We start from the raw sequence: 16,584 nt of genomic DNA, 5'->3' as shown, positions 1-16,584 counted from the left end.
TGTGCGCTGATCAGAAGGTCGGCAGTTCGAATCCCTGCGACGGGGTGAGCTCCTGTTGCTTGGTCCCAGCTCCAGTCCACCTATCAGTTCAAAAGCACATCAAAGTGCAAGTAGATAAATAGGTACTACTCAGGCGGGAAGGTAAATGGCATTTCCATGCGCTGCTCTGGTTCGCCAGAATCGGCTTTGTCATGCTGGCCACGTGACCCGGAAGCTGTACGCCGGCTCCCTCGGTCAGTAAAGCGAGATGAGCGCCGCAACCCCAGAGTTGGACACGACTGGACCCAATGGTCAAGGGTCCCTTTACCTTTACCTTACCTGCAGTAGTGGAGGCGGTCTTCATCTGAACGCCAGTTGCTGAAAACCACAGGAGGGGAGAGGGCTGTTGCTCAGCCAGGTCCTGCTTATGGCCTTCCCAATGGTTTAGGGGTTGTAAGCCGTTCCCTTTCTGCCCCAAAGCCCCCACCTACAGCTGGGGCAATGGGCTCTGCATCATTACTCAAAACGTGCTTTTTCCAAACTGAAAGAAAAAACGTCACATGGAGACATACGAAGACAGTATAATATGATATGTATGCATGTATAAATAAATGTCTATTTTGTGCCTTTATCATGTATTTTTATGGTGCAAACTACCCTGAGACCTATGGACTAAGGGCGGGATACTACTACTACTACTACTACTACTACTACTGAACTGTAGCGGGGGAAGGGACCCTGAGGGTCATCCAGTCCAGCCCCCTGCAATGCAGGAGTACCAGAACAGCATGGGCCAGGCAGGAACCCCCTGAACTTGCTGTCGGGGTTGGGCGGGATGCTGCTGGAAGGCAACTTTGCAAGAATCCTGGCTAAATTAATAATAATTTAAGTATGAGTCGAGCAGGAATTCCCGCCTTCGCTGCTCTCCATCGACCTCCATTGGGAAGTGAGGCGGAACTTCCGCCCTTGGGAGAAGAGGGCGGAAGCGGCTTCAAGCGCAGCCAGGAAGTCCCGCCTCCGGGAAGCGGGCTGCCGCTCTGTCCCTGGGCGCTCGATGGTGCGCGGCCCCTCCCGCTTCCTGTTGTTCCCGGACTCTCTTCCGGGTTGGGGGTCTGGAGATTTGGCCGGAGCTGCGCCCGGTGAGTGGAGGCGCCCCTGGGGGAGAGGGAAGAGGGGCGCCCGGGGAAGGGGGCGAGGGAGGACTTTCCTGGCCGGGAGAGGCAGGATCCTGACCCTGCACCCGGGTTCTGCGCCTGCGGGTCGCCCTGCACGTCGGGATGCGCCCTAGGGAAACTCGCAGGCAGGCGGGCGGGCGGGCGAGGAGGAGGAGGCGGCGGCCCAGTTCATTGCGGCGCCTGTGTCTCTCCCAGGAATCTGCCTGCCCCCGAGTCAGGCGCTCGAGCTCAGGGCTGCCCACACGGGCTGGCAGCAGCAGGGGTTCAAATATATCAAAGGATGTCATATAGAGGAGGGTGAAAGGTTGTTTTCTGCTGCTCCAGAGAAGCGGACACGGAGCAATGTATTCAAACTACAAGAAAGAAGATTCCACCTAAACATTAGGAAGAACTTCCTGACAGTAAGAGCTGTTCGACAGTGGAATTTGCTGCCAAGGAGTGTGGTGGAGTCTCCTTCTTTGGAGGTCTTTAAGCGGAGGCTTGACAGCCGTCCGTCAGGAATGCTTTGATGGTGTTTCCTGCTTGGCAGGGGGTTGGACTGGATGGCCCTTGGGGTCTCTTCCAACTCTAGGATTCTAGGATTCTATGACTCAGGGGTTCAAGCCTCCCTGGTGCTGCAGCCGAAGGTCACAGGTGCCAAGGGGGATGCTCTGCGGCCCTTCCAGGTGGCGGGCATCCTTCTCCGTTTCTGTACTCGCAACAGCCCTGCGAGGGAGGCAAGGCAGGGACTGGCCCAGGGTGGGACCCGGTCAGCTTCAGGATGGCTGAGCGGAGATTTTAACCCTGGTCTCTGCCAGGTCCTAGTCTGGCATCTGAACCTCCGGCACCACTGACTCCTCAGAGCCTTGCTGGTTGCGGGGGCCAGGGGACTGGAAGATTCATTCCAGTTTTTTGCTTGTTTATGCAGTAATAACAACCTTAAAACCCATCTCCAGAGTACTGATGATGGAGTGCGCATGTAGGGGTGTGTGTCCATGGGTGTTTCTTTTATTAAGGATTAGGATTCCCCCCTGGCAAGTTTCCTGCGCCTTTAGCCCAGGGCTGCCACCTTTTCAGCCTGCCACTAGCTGATGTGCCGACTCCAGCAGCCGATTATCTTTCCACGCCATGGAAAAGCTTCGCCAGCCAACCCCTATTTATCATCCTGCTGAATAAAACACAGGAGCAGGCCAGGCTGGTGCTGTTAGGGTGAGTTGGCAACCCTACTTTAACAGCTGCATGACTGGCAGAAAACTGGCAGGCGTGGATTTCTTCCCATGACTGCGTTTCTTAGAAGATGGATCTTCAGAATTTCTCTCCCTGTATAATTTCTGCCTGTCATGGGGGCTGTCAGTGGAGAATGATGTGGATTCCCTCCCTCTGCAGCTGAGGACAGACCTGCAGCAAGCTCTCTCACTTTTCTGGCTTGCGGGTTGTTGATGTGGGTGGCACAGAAAAATGTGTTAGAGACGGTGGTTTTCATATAGAATAAATAAAAGTCATAACCCAGGACCCTTTTAGTGAATTTTCACATGCTGTCTTCTCACAGATATCCCCATCTGATCAGCTTCTGTCTTTTTACGGGACGTTTGGTCTTTTCAGTGTGGAAGATCTGCACCAGCAGAAGGGGAAATTGCAAGGGCCAGTATCTCCTGCTAGGCTAATACTGTTTTTTTAATTGTGTTTAGGTTTATAAAGAGCTACTGAAGCTTGATGATGTCTGAAGACGAAGAGAAGGTTAACCTGCGTCGCCTTGAGCCGGCCATCCAGAAGTTCATTAAAGTTGCCGTTCCAACAGATCTGGAGAGGTTAAGAAAGCATCAGATAAATATTGAGAAGGTTTACTTTTTCCCCTGAATATTAAGTTGATATTGTATACTTTTACTGACATTAGCACAACTTAAGCAAAGCTGAGATGCTTTGATTGGAACTAAAGATGGGCAAGTGTATTTGGCTCCGTGGCACGACAATTTCCGCACCCCTCCACCTTCAATGGTTGTTAAAAGTCCATTCCTTTCCTTTAAATTGGGGCAGCCAATTTAAATGAGGCAGCCTGGGGGTGCTCCCATTTGCTGCAGAACAGCTAAATGGCTGGTCATCATCCTGGAGAGAAGTGACTAGTGGGGTGCCACAGGGTTCTGTCTTGGGCCCAGTCTTATTCAACATCTTCATCAATGACTTGGATGATGGGCTTGAGGGCATCCTGATCAAGTTTGCAGATGACACCAAATTGGGAGGGGTGGCTAATACCCCAGAGGACAGGAGCACACTTCAAAATGACCTTAACAGATTAGACAACTGGGCCAAAGCAAACAAGATGAATTTTAACAAGGAGAAATGTAAAGTACTACACGTGGGCAAAAAAAATGAAAGGCACAAATACAGGATGGGTGACACCTGGCTTGAGAGCAGTACATGTGAAAAAGATCTAGGAGTCTTGGTAGACCACAAACTTGACATGAGTCAACAGTGTGATGCAGCAGCTAAAAAAGCCAATGCAATTCTGGGCTGCATCAATAGGAGTATAGCATCTAGATCAAGGGAAGTAATAGTACCACTATATTCTGCTCTGGTCAGACCTCACCTGGAATACTGTGTCCAGTTTTGGGCACCCCAGTTCAAGAAGGATACTGACAAGCTGGAACGTGTCCAGAAGAGGGCAACCAAAATGGTCAAAGGCCTGGAAACAATGCCTTATGAGGAATGGCTTAGGGAGCTGGGTATGTTTAGCCTGGAGAAGAGAAGGTTAAGGGGTGATATGATAGCCATGTTCAAATATATCAAAGGATGTCATCTAGAGGAGGGTGAAAGGTTGTTTTCTGCTGCTCCAGAAAAGCGGACACGGAGCAATGGATTCAAACTACAAGAAAGAAGATTCCACCTAAACATTAGGAAGAACTTCCTGACAGTAAGAGCTGTTCGGCAGTGGAATTTGCTGCCAAGGAGTGTGGTGGAGTCTCCTTCTTTGGAGGTCTTTAAGCAGAGGCTTGACAGCCATCTGTCAGGAATGCTTTGATGGTGTTTCCTGCTTGGCAGGGGGTTGGACTGGATGGCCCTTGGGGTCTCTTCCAACTCTATGATTCTATGATTCTATTCAGGGATGTTGGGAGGGATAGAGGTCTGCCTCCATTGGCCAATATTTCATTTGATCTTAAATGCATACTCTGGGTGCCCATCCGAAAGAGCTGCTATAAACAGAAAAAGGGGCTGTTCAAAGGTCTGCCTTGAGGGTTGCCTTTCAGTCTGTGCATCTGCTGAGATGAGAAGACAAGTTGGTTGCAATGATTTGCAGGTGCAACTGGGGTCAAAATTACCCCCCCCCCCAATAAATAAATATTGCTTTCCATGAACTCTGCAGGTCGTTATGACCTCACTTGGCTGGGTTGCAAGAGTGATTCTAAGTGGAAAATATCATTTATAAACGTCAGTTTTATAAAGAGGGTTTGAAAGCCAGTGGGGGCTTCCATTTGCCCTGGCACAATAAGGAGGTGAGTAATATGTCGATTATGAAAATAGACAAAATATTGGGTTTTTCACCCTCAATGCTTTTTTTCTTGCAAGAAAGGGAAAGAGGAGGCTCTGGGCTAAGTGTCTGTAGACATGAAAACTGTAAAAACCGTAAAAAAGGCAAATGGCATTTTGCAAAGTTTCTTTGACCCTTAATACTTTTTCAGCAGGGGGCCAGTCCACTGTCCCCCAGACCTTGTGGGGGGCCGGACTAGATTTGGGGGGTAGGGTGGAATGAATGAATTCCTATGCCCCACAAATAACCCAGAGATGCATTTTAAATCAAAGGACACATTCTACTCATGTAAAAACACGCTGATTCCCGGACTGTCCGCGGGCCGCATTTAGAAGGCGATTGGGCCGCATCCGGCCCCCGGGCCTTCGTTTGCCTACCCGTGCTTTATGTGTTTCCACCTCCCAGCTCTCGTCAGTATCTCTCTCCTGCAGAGAGGTAAAGAGCGCCTACACAGCAGGGGTGGTGGTGGAATCTTTCCCTGCAAATGCTCATCTGTTTTTCATCAGATTGTGGATGGGGCTCAGAGCGCCAGATGATGGTTAAAACTTTCTCACAATCGGAAGAGTCCCTGGAACAAGGAGTTGTAAATGTCTTGCATAATGGCTTTTGTGACATTTCTCGGCGTTCTTGGGTAACATTCGGCGCTCTATGTTGATGGAGGCTTAAGCTAGAACCAGAGAGCAAAGTTTGCTGCAATTGAGAGAGAGAGAGTGAGTCTGTCCCTTGGAATGATGTGTGCACATAGCTTATCTTACCCTTTCGTGCCAGCAGGCACTGGAATAGCCTGGGCCCCAAACCCCACCGTCTTCTCTGCCTTAAGACAGCACAGTCCCGGCAATGGGAAATGGCTGTTCTCTTTGTCCTTCCTTTCTCTGTAAAACTTTAAAAACACAGATTTTCTCTCTCCTTGCCTTTAGTATCAGAGATGCAGACTGTGGGACAGGTTACATGAAGAGCACATCAATGCCGGCCGTACGGTTCAAGTAAGTAAATGGTAGTTAGAAAAGTGCATTCCAGTGTTTGTTGTGAATGCAGAAAATACTCAGCAGAAGCAAAAATGTAAAGATCTCCCCTTTCTCCTCGTAGGGCACCCTAGCTAACCTAAAAGCTATCCAAGCTTTCCTCTTCCTTCCACTATCCAACCTGTGTTTAATAATAATAATAATAATAATAATAATAATAATAATAATAATTTATTTATACCCTGGGTTTCCCCAGCCACTCTGGGCGGCTTTCAACCGTATATTAAAAACAATATAGCATCAAACATTAAAAACTTCCCTAAACAGGGCCGCCTTCAGTTGTCTTTTAAAAGTAAAATAGTTGCTTATTCCCTTGACATCTTCTGGGAGGGCGTTCCACAGGGCGGGCGCCACCACCGAGAAGGCCCTCTGCCCGATTCCCCGTAACCTCACTTCTCGCAGGGAGGAAACTGCTAGAAGGCCCTTGGAGCTGGACCTCAGTGTCCAGGCAGAATGATGGGGGTGGAGACGCTCCTTCAGGTATACAGGACCGAGGCCGTTTAGGGCTTTAAAGGTCAGCACCAACACTTTGAATTGTGCTCGGAAACGTACTGGGAGCCAATGAAGGCCTTTCAGGACTGGTGTTATATGGTGTTATATGAATCTTACATTGTCTGCTCCTTGGGGCAGGGGCCTGTTCCCTTGCGTGTAACGATCCTATAACAACACACAACAGAGTTCACCGTTCACTCAGTTATGATACAGCAACTGCAAATGACTTCAATGTCAGGAACTGAAAATGCGGTGAGATGCGAAATAAGCAAGCCATTTTGGACTATAATGTCCAAATGAATACATCAGAAGAGCCTGCTGGATCAGGCCAGAGGACCATCTAGTCCAGCATCCTCTTCTCACAGTGGCCAAGCAGATGCGTCTATTGGGAAACCATGGAGGGCTTTATCCCAGTTGATCTCTCGGTTGGATTTGAATTGATTTCTCTTGGTGCTGCTGTTGTTTTCAAGCTGTACCTTACTGTTCTTAACTTGTATGTGCAATTGCTTTAATTGTTTTTAATAGGTGTAGCTGTTTTATACATGTTTTTGTTGTAAATTGCTTTGGCGATGCCTCAGGGGAAGCGACTCACAAATGAAATAAATAATAATATTTATATCCTGTTTTTCTAAACCAAAGAATGCACTAAAAATACAGAAAGAGGGGAGATGACCATACCTGGGGTATTAGCCCAAGATCTAGTCTCACAGCAAATAAAAGACATTCTCTATGCAGCCTTTACTGTTTAAAGGTAAAGGTAAAGGGACCCCTGACCGTTAGGTCCAGTTGTGTCCGACTCTGGGGTTGCGGCACTCATCTCGCTCTATAGGCCAAGGGAGCCAGCGTACAGCTTCCGGGTCATGTGGCCAGCATGACTAAGCCGCTTCTGGCGAACCAGAGCAGCGCATGGAAACGTCGTTTACCTTCCTGCCGGAGCGGTACCTATTTATCTACTTGCACTTTGACGTGCTTTCGAACTGCTAGGTGGGCAGGAGCAGGGACCAAGCAATGGGAGCTCGCCCCGTCACGGGGATTCGAACCGCTGACCTTCTGATCAGCAAGCCCTAGTCTCTGTGGTTTAACCCACAGTGCCACCTTTACTGTTTACTGTTTCCCAAACCTGTTTGGGAATTGCCTCTGACCAGCACTTAAGCACTAGAGCTGTTATCCCAGCAAGGGCCCAGGAGAGATTCGGAGGTTTATATCAGGTCCAAGAACTGAGGCTGCCTGGGCCGGAATGAAGCTGCTGTCCCTGGGATTTGCACCTGACACCTGAACGATTCTGTTGGGTATGGAGAGAGCTCTATTCAATGGGTTGTGTGTAACCAGATCCCCCTTTTTGAATTGTCATTGCAGCAGCTGCGAGCAAATATCCGAGAGATGGAGAAGCTCTGCCTGCGGGTCCGGAAGGAAGACGTCCACGCTTTGGAGAGGCTGATCAACCCGGTGAAAGAGCAGGCGTCGGTGGCCATAAAGGAATTTCTGCGGCTCCATTTGGAGTCTGCAGAAGAACTGAAGAGGCAATTTAAGGAGAAAGAGGCGTCGCTCCAGTCCCCTTTAACCAGATCAACCACCGTAGGAGGGGGTATGAGTGCATCATGTTCCTTTTCCAAACAAGTATGTTTTTATCTCAAGAAATCTGTATGATCTTTCTGGACAGGAGAGAAACCGGAGTCAAGGCGCCATTTAACTGTTAAATGACCCATCTGTGGCATGCAACTGTTGAAAGCTACGGGAATGTTTAAGCCCCCCACAGTGCAGGAATCCCTGCCAGATGGCCACCCATCCTCTGCTTAAGAACTCCCAAGGAAGGAGAGTCCACCCCCATTTATCTGACGGCAGATAAATAGAATTGGGTCGGAGGGCTGGGAGCTCTTTATCTCTTGCTAGGTTAACACTGTGGGTCGCATTATGAGACTTTATGATCTTTCCACTCAGAAACCTTTTACGATGCCAGCGACGAAGGAATCTCTCAGAGTTACATCCAGACGTTCTCCCCTCTCCCCGAAATCCCCCAGGATCAAAACGCGGCAGAATCGTGGGAAATGCTTGAAGAGGTAGGCTGGGCTTCTGTTCCTAGGATCCCTTGGACAAATCTAGAGGAGCAGAAGAATAACAGCACATCTTTTTTGGATCTCATTGTAGGACTTGATTGAGCTCAGCAACTTGGTGACTGACTTCTCTCTGCTGGTTAACGTAAGTATGGCAAGATTAGGGTCTTAACGTTCCTTCTGCATTCAGAAGAAAGGTGGGGAGGAGAAGAAATTAGCAGAACAATTCTTATGCCTCTGGAGTGAGAAGAGGAATATGCAGAGAGTTTAGTCTGGCTTTCTGCAGCGGTCAGGTGTACGAAGGACCACCTTGTGGAGAGGTGCCTTATTAAGCACCTGAACTTAGCAGGATGGACCTCCCCACACCTTGGCTGATGCCTAGGGCGTTCAGTCCCATTTTCGGTAGAAATCAGCACCTACATGCCATCTTCTCCCTCCCTTGACATCACAGGACCTTGCATGCCAAATGGTGGTGGGGTTTGGTGGGCCAAATTTGGCCCCTGGGATGGAGGTTCCCCACCCCTCCTTTTTTATTTTTTATTGGGTTTTATAAGCAAGAATAATGTTATACAAACAAGCGTACCAAGTTTTCTCGTGTCATTTGTGTATCGCAAGAAGGGCATAATAAATGTGGAAAAATATCTACAACATATGTTTCATTATTAGCGGTCAGTGTAGAAGTTCTTGGTTCATGAATTGGTTTAAACCATGGGTAGGCAAACTAAGGCCTGGGGGCTGGATCCGGCCCAATCGCCTTCTAAATCTGGCCTGCGGATGGTCCAGGAATCGGCGTGTTTTTACATGAGTAGAATGTGTCCTTTTATTTAAATGCATCTCTGGGTTATTTGTGGGGCCTGCCTGGTGTGTTTTTAGATGAGTAGAATGTGTGCTTTTATTTAAGATGCATCTCTGGGTTATTTGTGGGGCATAGAAATTCTTCCATTCCCCCCCCCCCAAAAAAAAACTAGTCCGGCCCCCCACAAGGTCTGAGGGACAGTGGACTGGCCCCCTGCTGAAAAAGTTTGCTGAACCCTGATACCAATTAGGAAGAAGAAGGGGAAAAATGGGGAGGGGGGAATGGTGAGTAGGGCTGGGTGCTTATGTTTTTAATATTCTACTTAGTGTGGGGGGTGTTGTGTCAGTGTTACTTTTATGGCCCACCCCCCTCCTTTAAAGGTTAATACCAGCAGTTTGAATTGGGCCCCCCAAATGCACCAGAAGCCAGTGCAGAATTGCACTCCGCATTCCAATTTTCTGGCCCACGACCACCTAGGCGGCCGCATTCCACATCGGTTGAAATTTCTGCTTCGTCTTTCACGGCAGCCTCGTGCAGAAAGTCCATTATAAGGTTCAGCTTTGAGGTAGCTTTGAATGGAAAGAGATGGAAATAGGCTTCCGCCAGAAAGGGCTATTTTTAGTCTTCGGAATCCAGCCCTTCGGAAGGCTCCGCGCTTGGTACTTTGAAGCGGGGTGTGTTTTTGTTCTGCCGTTTCGCCTGAAAACCCTTTTGTGTCTAGGCTCAGCAGGAGAAGATCGACAGGATCGAAGATAACGTCAACACTGCCGCCGTGAATGTCGAAGAGGGGACCAGGAATCTGTCCAGGGTAGGGCTCTCTCCATCCGTCTCCTGGCAAACCACTCTGCTTTCCAGCAATACTCCATTGAACCAAAGAATCGTAGAATCTTAGAGCTGGAAGGGACACCGAGGGTCATCTAGTCCAACCCCCTGCAATGCAGGAATCTCAGCTAAAGAATCCCTGGCAGGTGGCCATCCAACCTCTGCGTAGAAACCTCCAAGGAAGGAGAGTCCACTACCTCCCGGGGGGAGCCCACTCCACAGCTCTTGCCACCAGAAAGTTCTTCCTGGTCTTTAGTTGGAATCTCTTTTCTTGTCATCTGAATCCATTGGTTCAGGTCCTGCCTCTGGAGCAGCAGAAAACAGGTGACATCTTTCAGGTGATGCTTCTCCTTAACAAGCTGCATTGACCACTCAGCCTGGAGCCATAAGAAAACCATAGGAAAGGCTGCAGTTCAGTGCCCCCTCCTAAGGTAGTCAGTGGGGACATGGTTTCCAGGCAGGAGTTGATCACAGTGAGGGTTTGCCAAGCGTGCCTTCCTCTTAGCACGTTTCTCCCTTGCGTCCTGAGTTTGAGTGTCTTCAAAGCCCATGACACCTTTGGTAAAGGCTGTTCTCCAACTGGAGCGCTTGCAGGGAAGTGTTTCCCAACTGTTGGTGTTTATACTACATTTTTTTAAGATTTGCCTTGCGAGAGTCTTTGAAGCTCTTTAGTTGACCACCAGCATTATGCTTTCCATTTTTAAGTTCGGAATAGAGTAGTTGCTTTGGAAGATGCTAATCAGGCATCCGCACAACATGACCAGTCCAACGAAGTTGATGTTGAAGAATCATGGCCTCGACACTGGTGATCTTTGCTTCTTCCAATACACTGGCATTAGTTCGCCTGTCTTCCCAAGTGACGTGTAAAATTTCTCAGAAACACTGTTGATGGAGGAGTTGGAGACGGCGTAAGGTAGTAGACTCCCATTGGTTGGAGGTCTTTAAATAAGGGTTGGCTGACTGCTTGCCAGGGATTCCTTAGCTGTGATTCCTGCATTGTCGGGGCTCAGCAGAATGCATTGCAGGGGGTTGGACTGGGGTTTACCTTCCAACACTATGATTCTATCACCCTTGGGGGGTCTCTTCCAATGTTAAAATTCCACGCGTCAGTGTTGTATGTAGCGTTTCACTTACGCCACGTTGCGCGAGTTCAAGAATGAGAGACAAAGACTTGACCAGCAAGCCCTGACTGGGAGAGAGCAGAGAGAGGAAAGAGTCCCCCCTGAACTCCCACCAGGGTATTTTATTAACCAAAGAACTCAAAGCATCCAATCAGATGCAGACAACACACCTCAATCAGTCTCCACGTGGTTGCTATCAGGTAACAAAGATTTCCTTGAACATCCCAAGAAACCCACCACATTCCTGCACATCAAAGTATAGGATATATAGCCAGAACAGAACATTGCAGGAAGGGAAGAGAAAAGTCATAAAGATAGCAGGGAGGTAGGATTCAGCATCCTAACCCTAAAACCAACTTGTTTATCAACTCATGAGATTGATCAGGCAATTTCCCTTCTGAGGCTTGGGGATCAAAGAGCTAAGTTGATCGCAGGAATGCCTGACAAATGGGAAAATGCAGCATCTGGTCTCAGCAGACACCAGCTTTAGTGAGAGCTTGCTCTGCCTGCTTAAAAACTGGCAAAGAGTGCGTGGCCTTATGGGAAAACACACAGCCTTGTGGGATTTTATCAGAAACTTAGGCTTATGATTCGGGCCCAGTAATGATATGATTCATATTACATATCGTAATCCACAGGTGACCGCCGCAGTTGTACTACACAGATCTCCTCCTTTATGTATGAGGCTATTAAATTCTTCCTGGCAGGGCATCCTCGGGAGAAGGCAAGGCTCTGGAGTAAACCCTGTGCAAATCTGGAGTGGAGCCCCTAAGGCGGTTGGGTGACTCCTTGTAATGTACGCCTCCTTCCGGTTAACTCCTGCAGCCCAGCTGGTGCCAAACATCTTGCTCTGCATTCCTTTGGACCCCACCAGTGAAGCCAAGGGGGGGGGGGCGCGGTGGTTCTTGCCATCTGGGGAGCCCATGACCTCCAGACACGCTGCCCAGGCTTCCGCCCCAGGGAGGTCGCTTCAGTGCTGCCAACGCGGCGGTCTCGACTTCACCCTCAGAGGTGCACTCCATTGTCTTTTTTTTTTTTTTTTGCGAATGTGTTTTTATTTTCCATCAACAAACAAAATACATATACGTTCATCCAATAAAGTTTCACAATAATTACACAAACTCCGCCGAGTTTTCCTGACTTCCCTCCTTCCCTTCTCTGGTTTTCTAATATTCCAGCTATTCCCTCGCTTTCTCTTCATTCCCACATGTTTTGTTATCATATTGTTATCATTTTTTACTATACATTTCTGTCCTGTTACAAGAAATCTGTCAAACCTGTAAGTGCTTACATATCTTTACAATCTCTTATATAATCCAAAAATTTACCCCATTCCAATTGAAACCTTTGGTCTCTTTGCTCTCTTATTTTCCCAGTCAATTTCGCCAATTCAGAATATTCCATTAATTTCCGAGGTGCACTCCATTGTCTCTCGAGACGGACGGATGCCAGCAGCAATTAAATGCTGGAGAAGTCTGGCCTCGGTCTTCCTTCACCGCAGAAATAGCGGCAGATCCATGGGTGCAATAAGTGTGAACCTGCTAATTTTGTGAGGGTTGTTTAGGCCCTGGTGGTACGAGGTGGGGCGGAGGAATGTCAGGTGAATGTAGGGAAAGAGATGCAAATAGCATACTTTTCCGTGGGGGACTCCAAATTAGGAAAATGGGGGAGATTGCCCATAGTTGTTGAGCTTTTTTTGGGGGGGGGGAGGAGAATGCCAACGCTTCCAATCGAGCACGATGCAGCAGCGCCCAATCAACAGCCGTTGCCGCAGCCACCAATCACCTGCACTATTGCCAAAAATCACTCACCCGCCATACCGACGCTGCCACTCGTGCGCGTCCCAAAAGCCACTTTTTGTCTGTCACCAATTGCCTTCCCATTTGTTGCAGCGACAGCAGACCAACTCCAGCCATTGCTGCAGCCACCAATAACACGCCAAATAGCCGCTGACAATCTCCGGGTAGCGGGAGCAACCAATCCCACGTGTGTCCCCCCCCCCATGCACTACTGCTGTATAAGACAACCCGCCCCCCTTTTGGCAAAATTTTCTGCGAAAAAATCGTCGTCTTATACACGGGAAAGTATGGTACTTTCTTGAAACACCAGCTCACTCCTCTCTGTCTTCCTTCTTCCTCAGGCCGCCAAATTCAAGCTGGCCGCCCTGCCTGTCGCCGGCGCCCTCCTTGGCGGAGTCGTGGGGGGTCCCATCGGGCTCCTGGCCGGTTTCAAAGTGGCCGGCATCGCTGCCGCGCTTGGCGGCGGAGTTTTGGGCTTCACGGGTGGGAAACTGATCCAGAGGAAGAAGCAAAGGATGATCGAAGACCTCTCGGCTCCCTCCTCCTGCAGCTGCCCAGACCTCCCCAGACAAAGCGACCGAGAACGTAGCTGAAGGGGGGGCTCCTCTGCCCCTCTGCCTCACCGAGGCTGCGGAGCCACCTTGCCTCCGCTTTGCATTCCCCTTGTGCCTGACGGACCCCAAGAGGGGAGCAGCCCTGGCAGCGTTTGGAAAGGGTAACCCCGGGCACCTCTCTCCAGTCGGGGCAGGGAAGTGTCTTCCTTCCATTTTGAAAACGGAGCCCAAGGAGGGGAAGCCGGAGGCAGGTCAGAAGGCGTGTGCCAGAGGAGTACCTTTCTCGTCCGAGATTTAAGGGGGCGTCATTCACAAGACACCTTTTCCTGGAGAAACAGAAGAGGGAGATTTTAAGTCGTAAATTGCTCAGTGCCTGGTCCTCTGACACCGTCTTCTTTGCGAGTGTACAAACAAATGTCTCCTTCGGGCTTCTTTGTGGTGGGATCCTTAGGCCTAGTTTGAAGTTCAAAGCCTGGACTCTTTTCATACACCAGCCTGTTTGGCTCAGGTGAAGTAACCGACCCTCTCCTTTGCCCAAGTGCTGCATTCTTGGGCTTTTAAAAAATTTTTTTAAGGTGCAGACTTTCCCAAAACTTAACCTTTCAGGCATTAGGGCAGGAGTCCTTCTCTCTCTCTCTCTCCCTCCCTCTCCCTCTTTCTCTCTTTTTAAAGTGTTGCTTTTAGGAAAATCGGAACTGTGCTTTGCGAACAAATTTTCACAGTGTTTCAGGTTCTCTTCAGAAGCATCCGATATCAACCACTGAGTGTTGGAGGACTCTGTGGTGGCCAAATTTCTGGATTTATTGGACGGGACACTGATCTCCCATAATCCCTTTCCCCCGTTGCCATATCAGCCGAATTCTGATGGGAGGGAATCAGATATGAGCCAAGGATGACGCCATATTGTGCCATTGCTCTGCTGACAGCTGATTTTTTTTTGCTGGATGTTGAGTTTTCTGAATACGAAGCTGAGGGTTTCCCTTTTTCAAGTGCTCCAACGTTTATAAGTAAAGTTTGATACGTGCTTAAAAGGAGTTCCATTTTTCTCCAGCGGAAAAAAGTCTTTATGCAGCATCTGAAGATGATGTCTCTGCACCTCGGTTCCACTTGGTGCCGGGTGGCCGGGTGGGTCTCCTTGAAATTGTGTGATGGTCTCTCATCAAAGTTTGTGTCTTACCTGAAGGCCAAGACCTGTGGCTGCTTCGTTCCTCTGACAGTGGACTTGAGACTTCAACATTGTTGTCTGGCCTGTGCAGAACAGCATACAGGAGATTAGGATTCTGGTGTCAGTGGGTCACTCTGTTGTGTGGGTCGCAAGCAGCACCCTCCGCATGAAAACCACTGTTAAATATTTTGGTCTGGCCCACCTAAACCCAAGGATGGTGGTGGTAGGGAGGTTGTGGGGAACGCCTATTATGCGCCATTTGTTAAGCGGAGCAGCAAATTGTTTTATTGGGTGATTTAATTAAATCGGGAGTTCTTAATGACATGGGAAATAAAAACCATTTTAAAAATTGTAGTTACTTGTGTGTTCAGAGACTTTTACGAAAGCAGAAGAAATCGCCACTCGACTGTTTGATCTGTGGAGTTGCCACTGTTTCAGGTCCCACGTCATGGCCGCTCTGCATTTTTCACATCTTTGGAACTCCCTGCCTATTGACGCGAGGCAGGCACCTTCACTGTATTCTTCTTGACACCTGCCAATAACTTTTTTTTAGGTGAGCCTGCCCAGATGTTCAGGGAGTTGATTCGAGTTTTAATCTGTTATTGTCGCTGTTTTAATTTCTGGAGCCTTTAACTATTGTTAATTCTTCCCAATAATTTCATGGTTTTCTATTTTTTTGTAAACTGCTTTTAAAAAAATAATCCAGCAGTGTATAAACTTTTATGAAATATATCTATAAAGAATGGAGGGATTTGTTCCCTTGCACTTAGGTGCTGCAAATTCAGGGTTTTTAAGGAGGTTGCTTTTGTCCCCAATGGGAAAGAGACCCTCTGCCTGAAACTATGGAGAGCCGCTGCTGCCAGTCAGTGTAGACAGTATGGAGCTAGATGGACCAGCAGCCTGACTCAGCGTTTGTGACTTTCTAGTTTAGAGAAAAGCTGAGTCGGGGGCAACACAGTAGAAGTTTATAAAACTCTTTGTGGAGAAAGTGGACAGAGGGAAGTTTTCCTCCCTCTCCTGTAGCACTAGAATCATAGAATCCTAGAGTTGGAAGAGACCCCAAGTGCCATCCAGTCCAACCCCCTGCCAAGCAGGAAACACCATCAAAGCATTCCTGACAGATGGCTGTCAAGCCTCCGCTTAAAGACCTCCAAAGAAGGAGACTCCACCACACTCCTGGGCAGCAAATTCCACTGCCGAACAGCTCTTACTGTCAGGAAGTTCTTCCTAATGTTTAGGTGGAATCTTCTTGTTGTTTGAATCCATTGCTCCATGTCCGTTTCTCTGGAGCAGCAGAAAACAACCTTTCTCCCTCCTCTATATGACATCCTTTTATATATTTGAACATGGCTATCATATCACCCCTTAACCTAGAACTCATGTCCGTCCAACGAAGCTGAGTGTTGGAAGATTCTGGACTGATGAAAGAAATATGTGATTCCTTGCATCAAAGGGGGTTGGGCCGGATGTCCCTTGGGGGTCCCTTCCAATACAATGCTGTGGTTGTAGGAGGGAGTGCGAACCATGTCAGTTTATCCCAAGGGTAAAGGAATAGGAATAAGAATGAGGATCATAATTCTCTCCTCTTGAGACCTTTGGGAATTCCCAAGTCTCTGGATGAGGCAGCAGTTCTCCCAGAAGGCCAAGAGGGGGCGGCAGTGCACTGCCCCCCAAAAAAGAGTCTTGTGGAGCCTTCAAGACGAAACAACTTCATTGGGGCACCAGTGTTCATGAACTAGAGTCAAGTTTGCCCCAATCTATGAACTGTTATATTAGGGGATATTTTGCCTGCGACCCTGAGATTAATAATAATAATAATAATTTTTTATTTATACCCCACCCTTCCCAGCCAAAAACCAGGCTCAGGGTGGCTAACACTAATTAAAATCACAGCAAAAACATAAAAACAAAACAATTTAAAATACAGATTAAAATACAAATTCAAAATTAAAACTGCAGTCTCATTTTCAAATAGCCCACCAATAAAAGAATGAAGCATAAGTATCAAACAGAAACCAACCCAAAGGTCAGGTGGAACAGCTCCGTCTTGCAGGCCCTGTGGAAAGATGCCAAATCCTGCAGGGCCCTGGTCTCTTGTGATAGACC

The 16,584-nt window shown here is 48.4% G+C and overlaps 1 protein-coding gene across 1 annotated transcript; it reads left to right on the top strand.

Moving 5' to 3' along the window:
- The first annotated feature begins 1,024 nt into the window (after window positions 1-1,024).
- STX17 (syntaxin 17) lies at window positions 1,025-14,832 on the top strand. The gene is made up of 8 exons (XM_033155960.1): window positions 1,025-1,118; window positions 2,822-2,972; window positions 5,574-5,639; window positions 7,527-7,755; window positions 8,109-8,227; window positions 8,316-8,366; window positions 9,739-9,825; window positions 13,101-14,832. Exons 2-8 carry the CDS (start codon window positions 2,847-2,849, stop codon window positions 13,350-13,352), a joined length of 930 nt encoding a protein of 309 aa, XP_033011851.1. The 5' UTR covers window positions 1,025-1,118; window positions 2,822-2,846; the 3' UTR covers window positions 13,353-14,832.
- Window positions 14,833-16,584: the final 1,752 nt, after the last annotated feature.

This window comes from Lacerta agilis, chromosome 7, assembly GCF_009819535.1.
Source record: "Lacerta agilis isolate rLacAgi1 chromosome 7, rLacAgi1.pri, whole genome shotgun sequence".
Taxonomy (NCBI): domain Eukaryota; kingdom Metazoa; phylum Chordata; class Lepidosauria; order Squamata; family Lacertidae; genus Lacerta; species Lacerta agilis.
This window is presented reverse-complemented; position numbering and strand designations above follow the sequence as displayed.

Coding starts and splice junctions, on each gene's coding strand:
- STX17 (XM_033155960.1), top strand. CDS start 2,847: ATGATGTCTGAAGACGAAGAGAAGGTTAACCTGCGTCGCCTTGAGCCG. Junction 5,640..7,526: donor ATGCCGGCCGTACGGTTCAA/GTAAGTAAATGG, acceptor TTGTCATTGCAG/CAGCTGCGAGCAAATATCCG. Junction 8,367..9,738: donor ACTTCTCTCTGCTGGTTAAC/GTAAGTATGGCA, acceptor TTTTGTGTCTAG/GCTCAGCAGGAGAAGATCGA.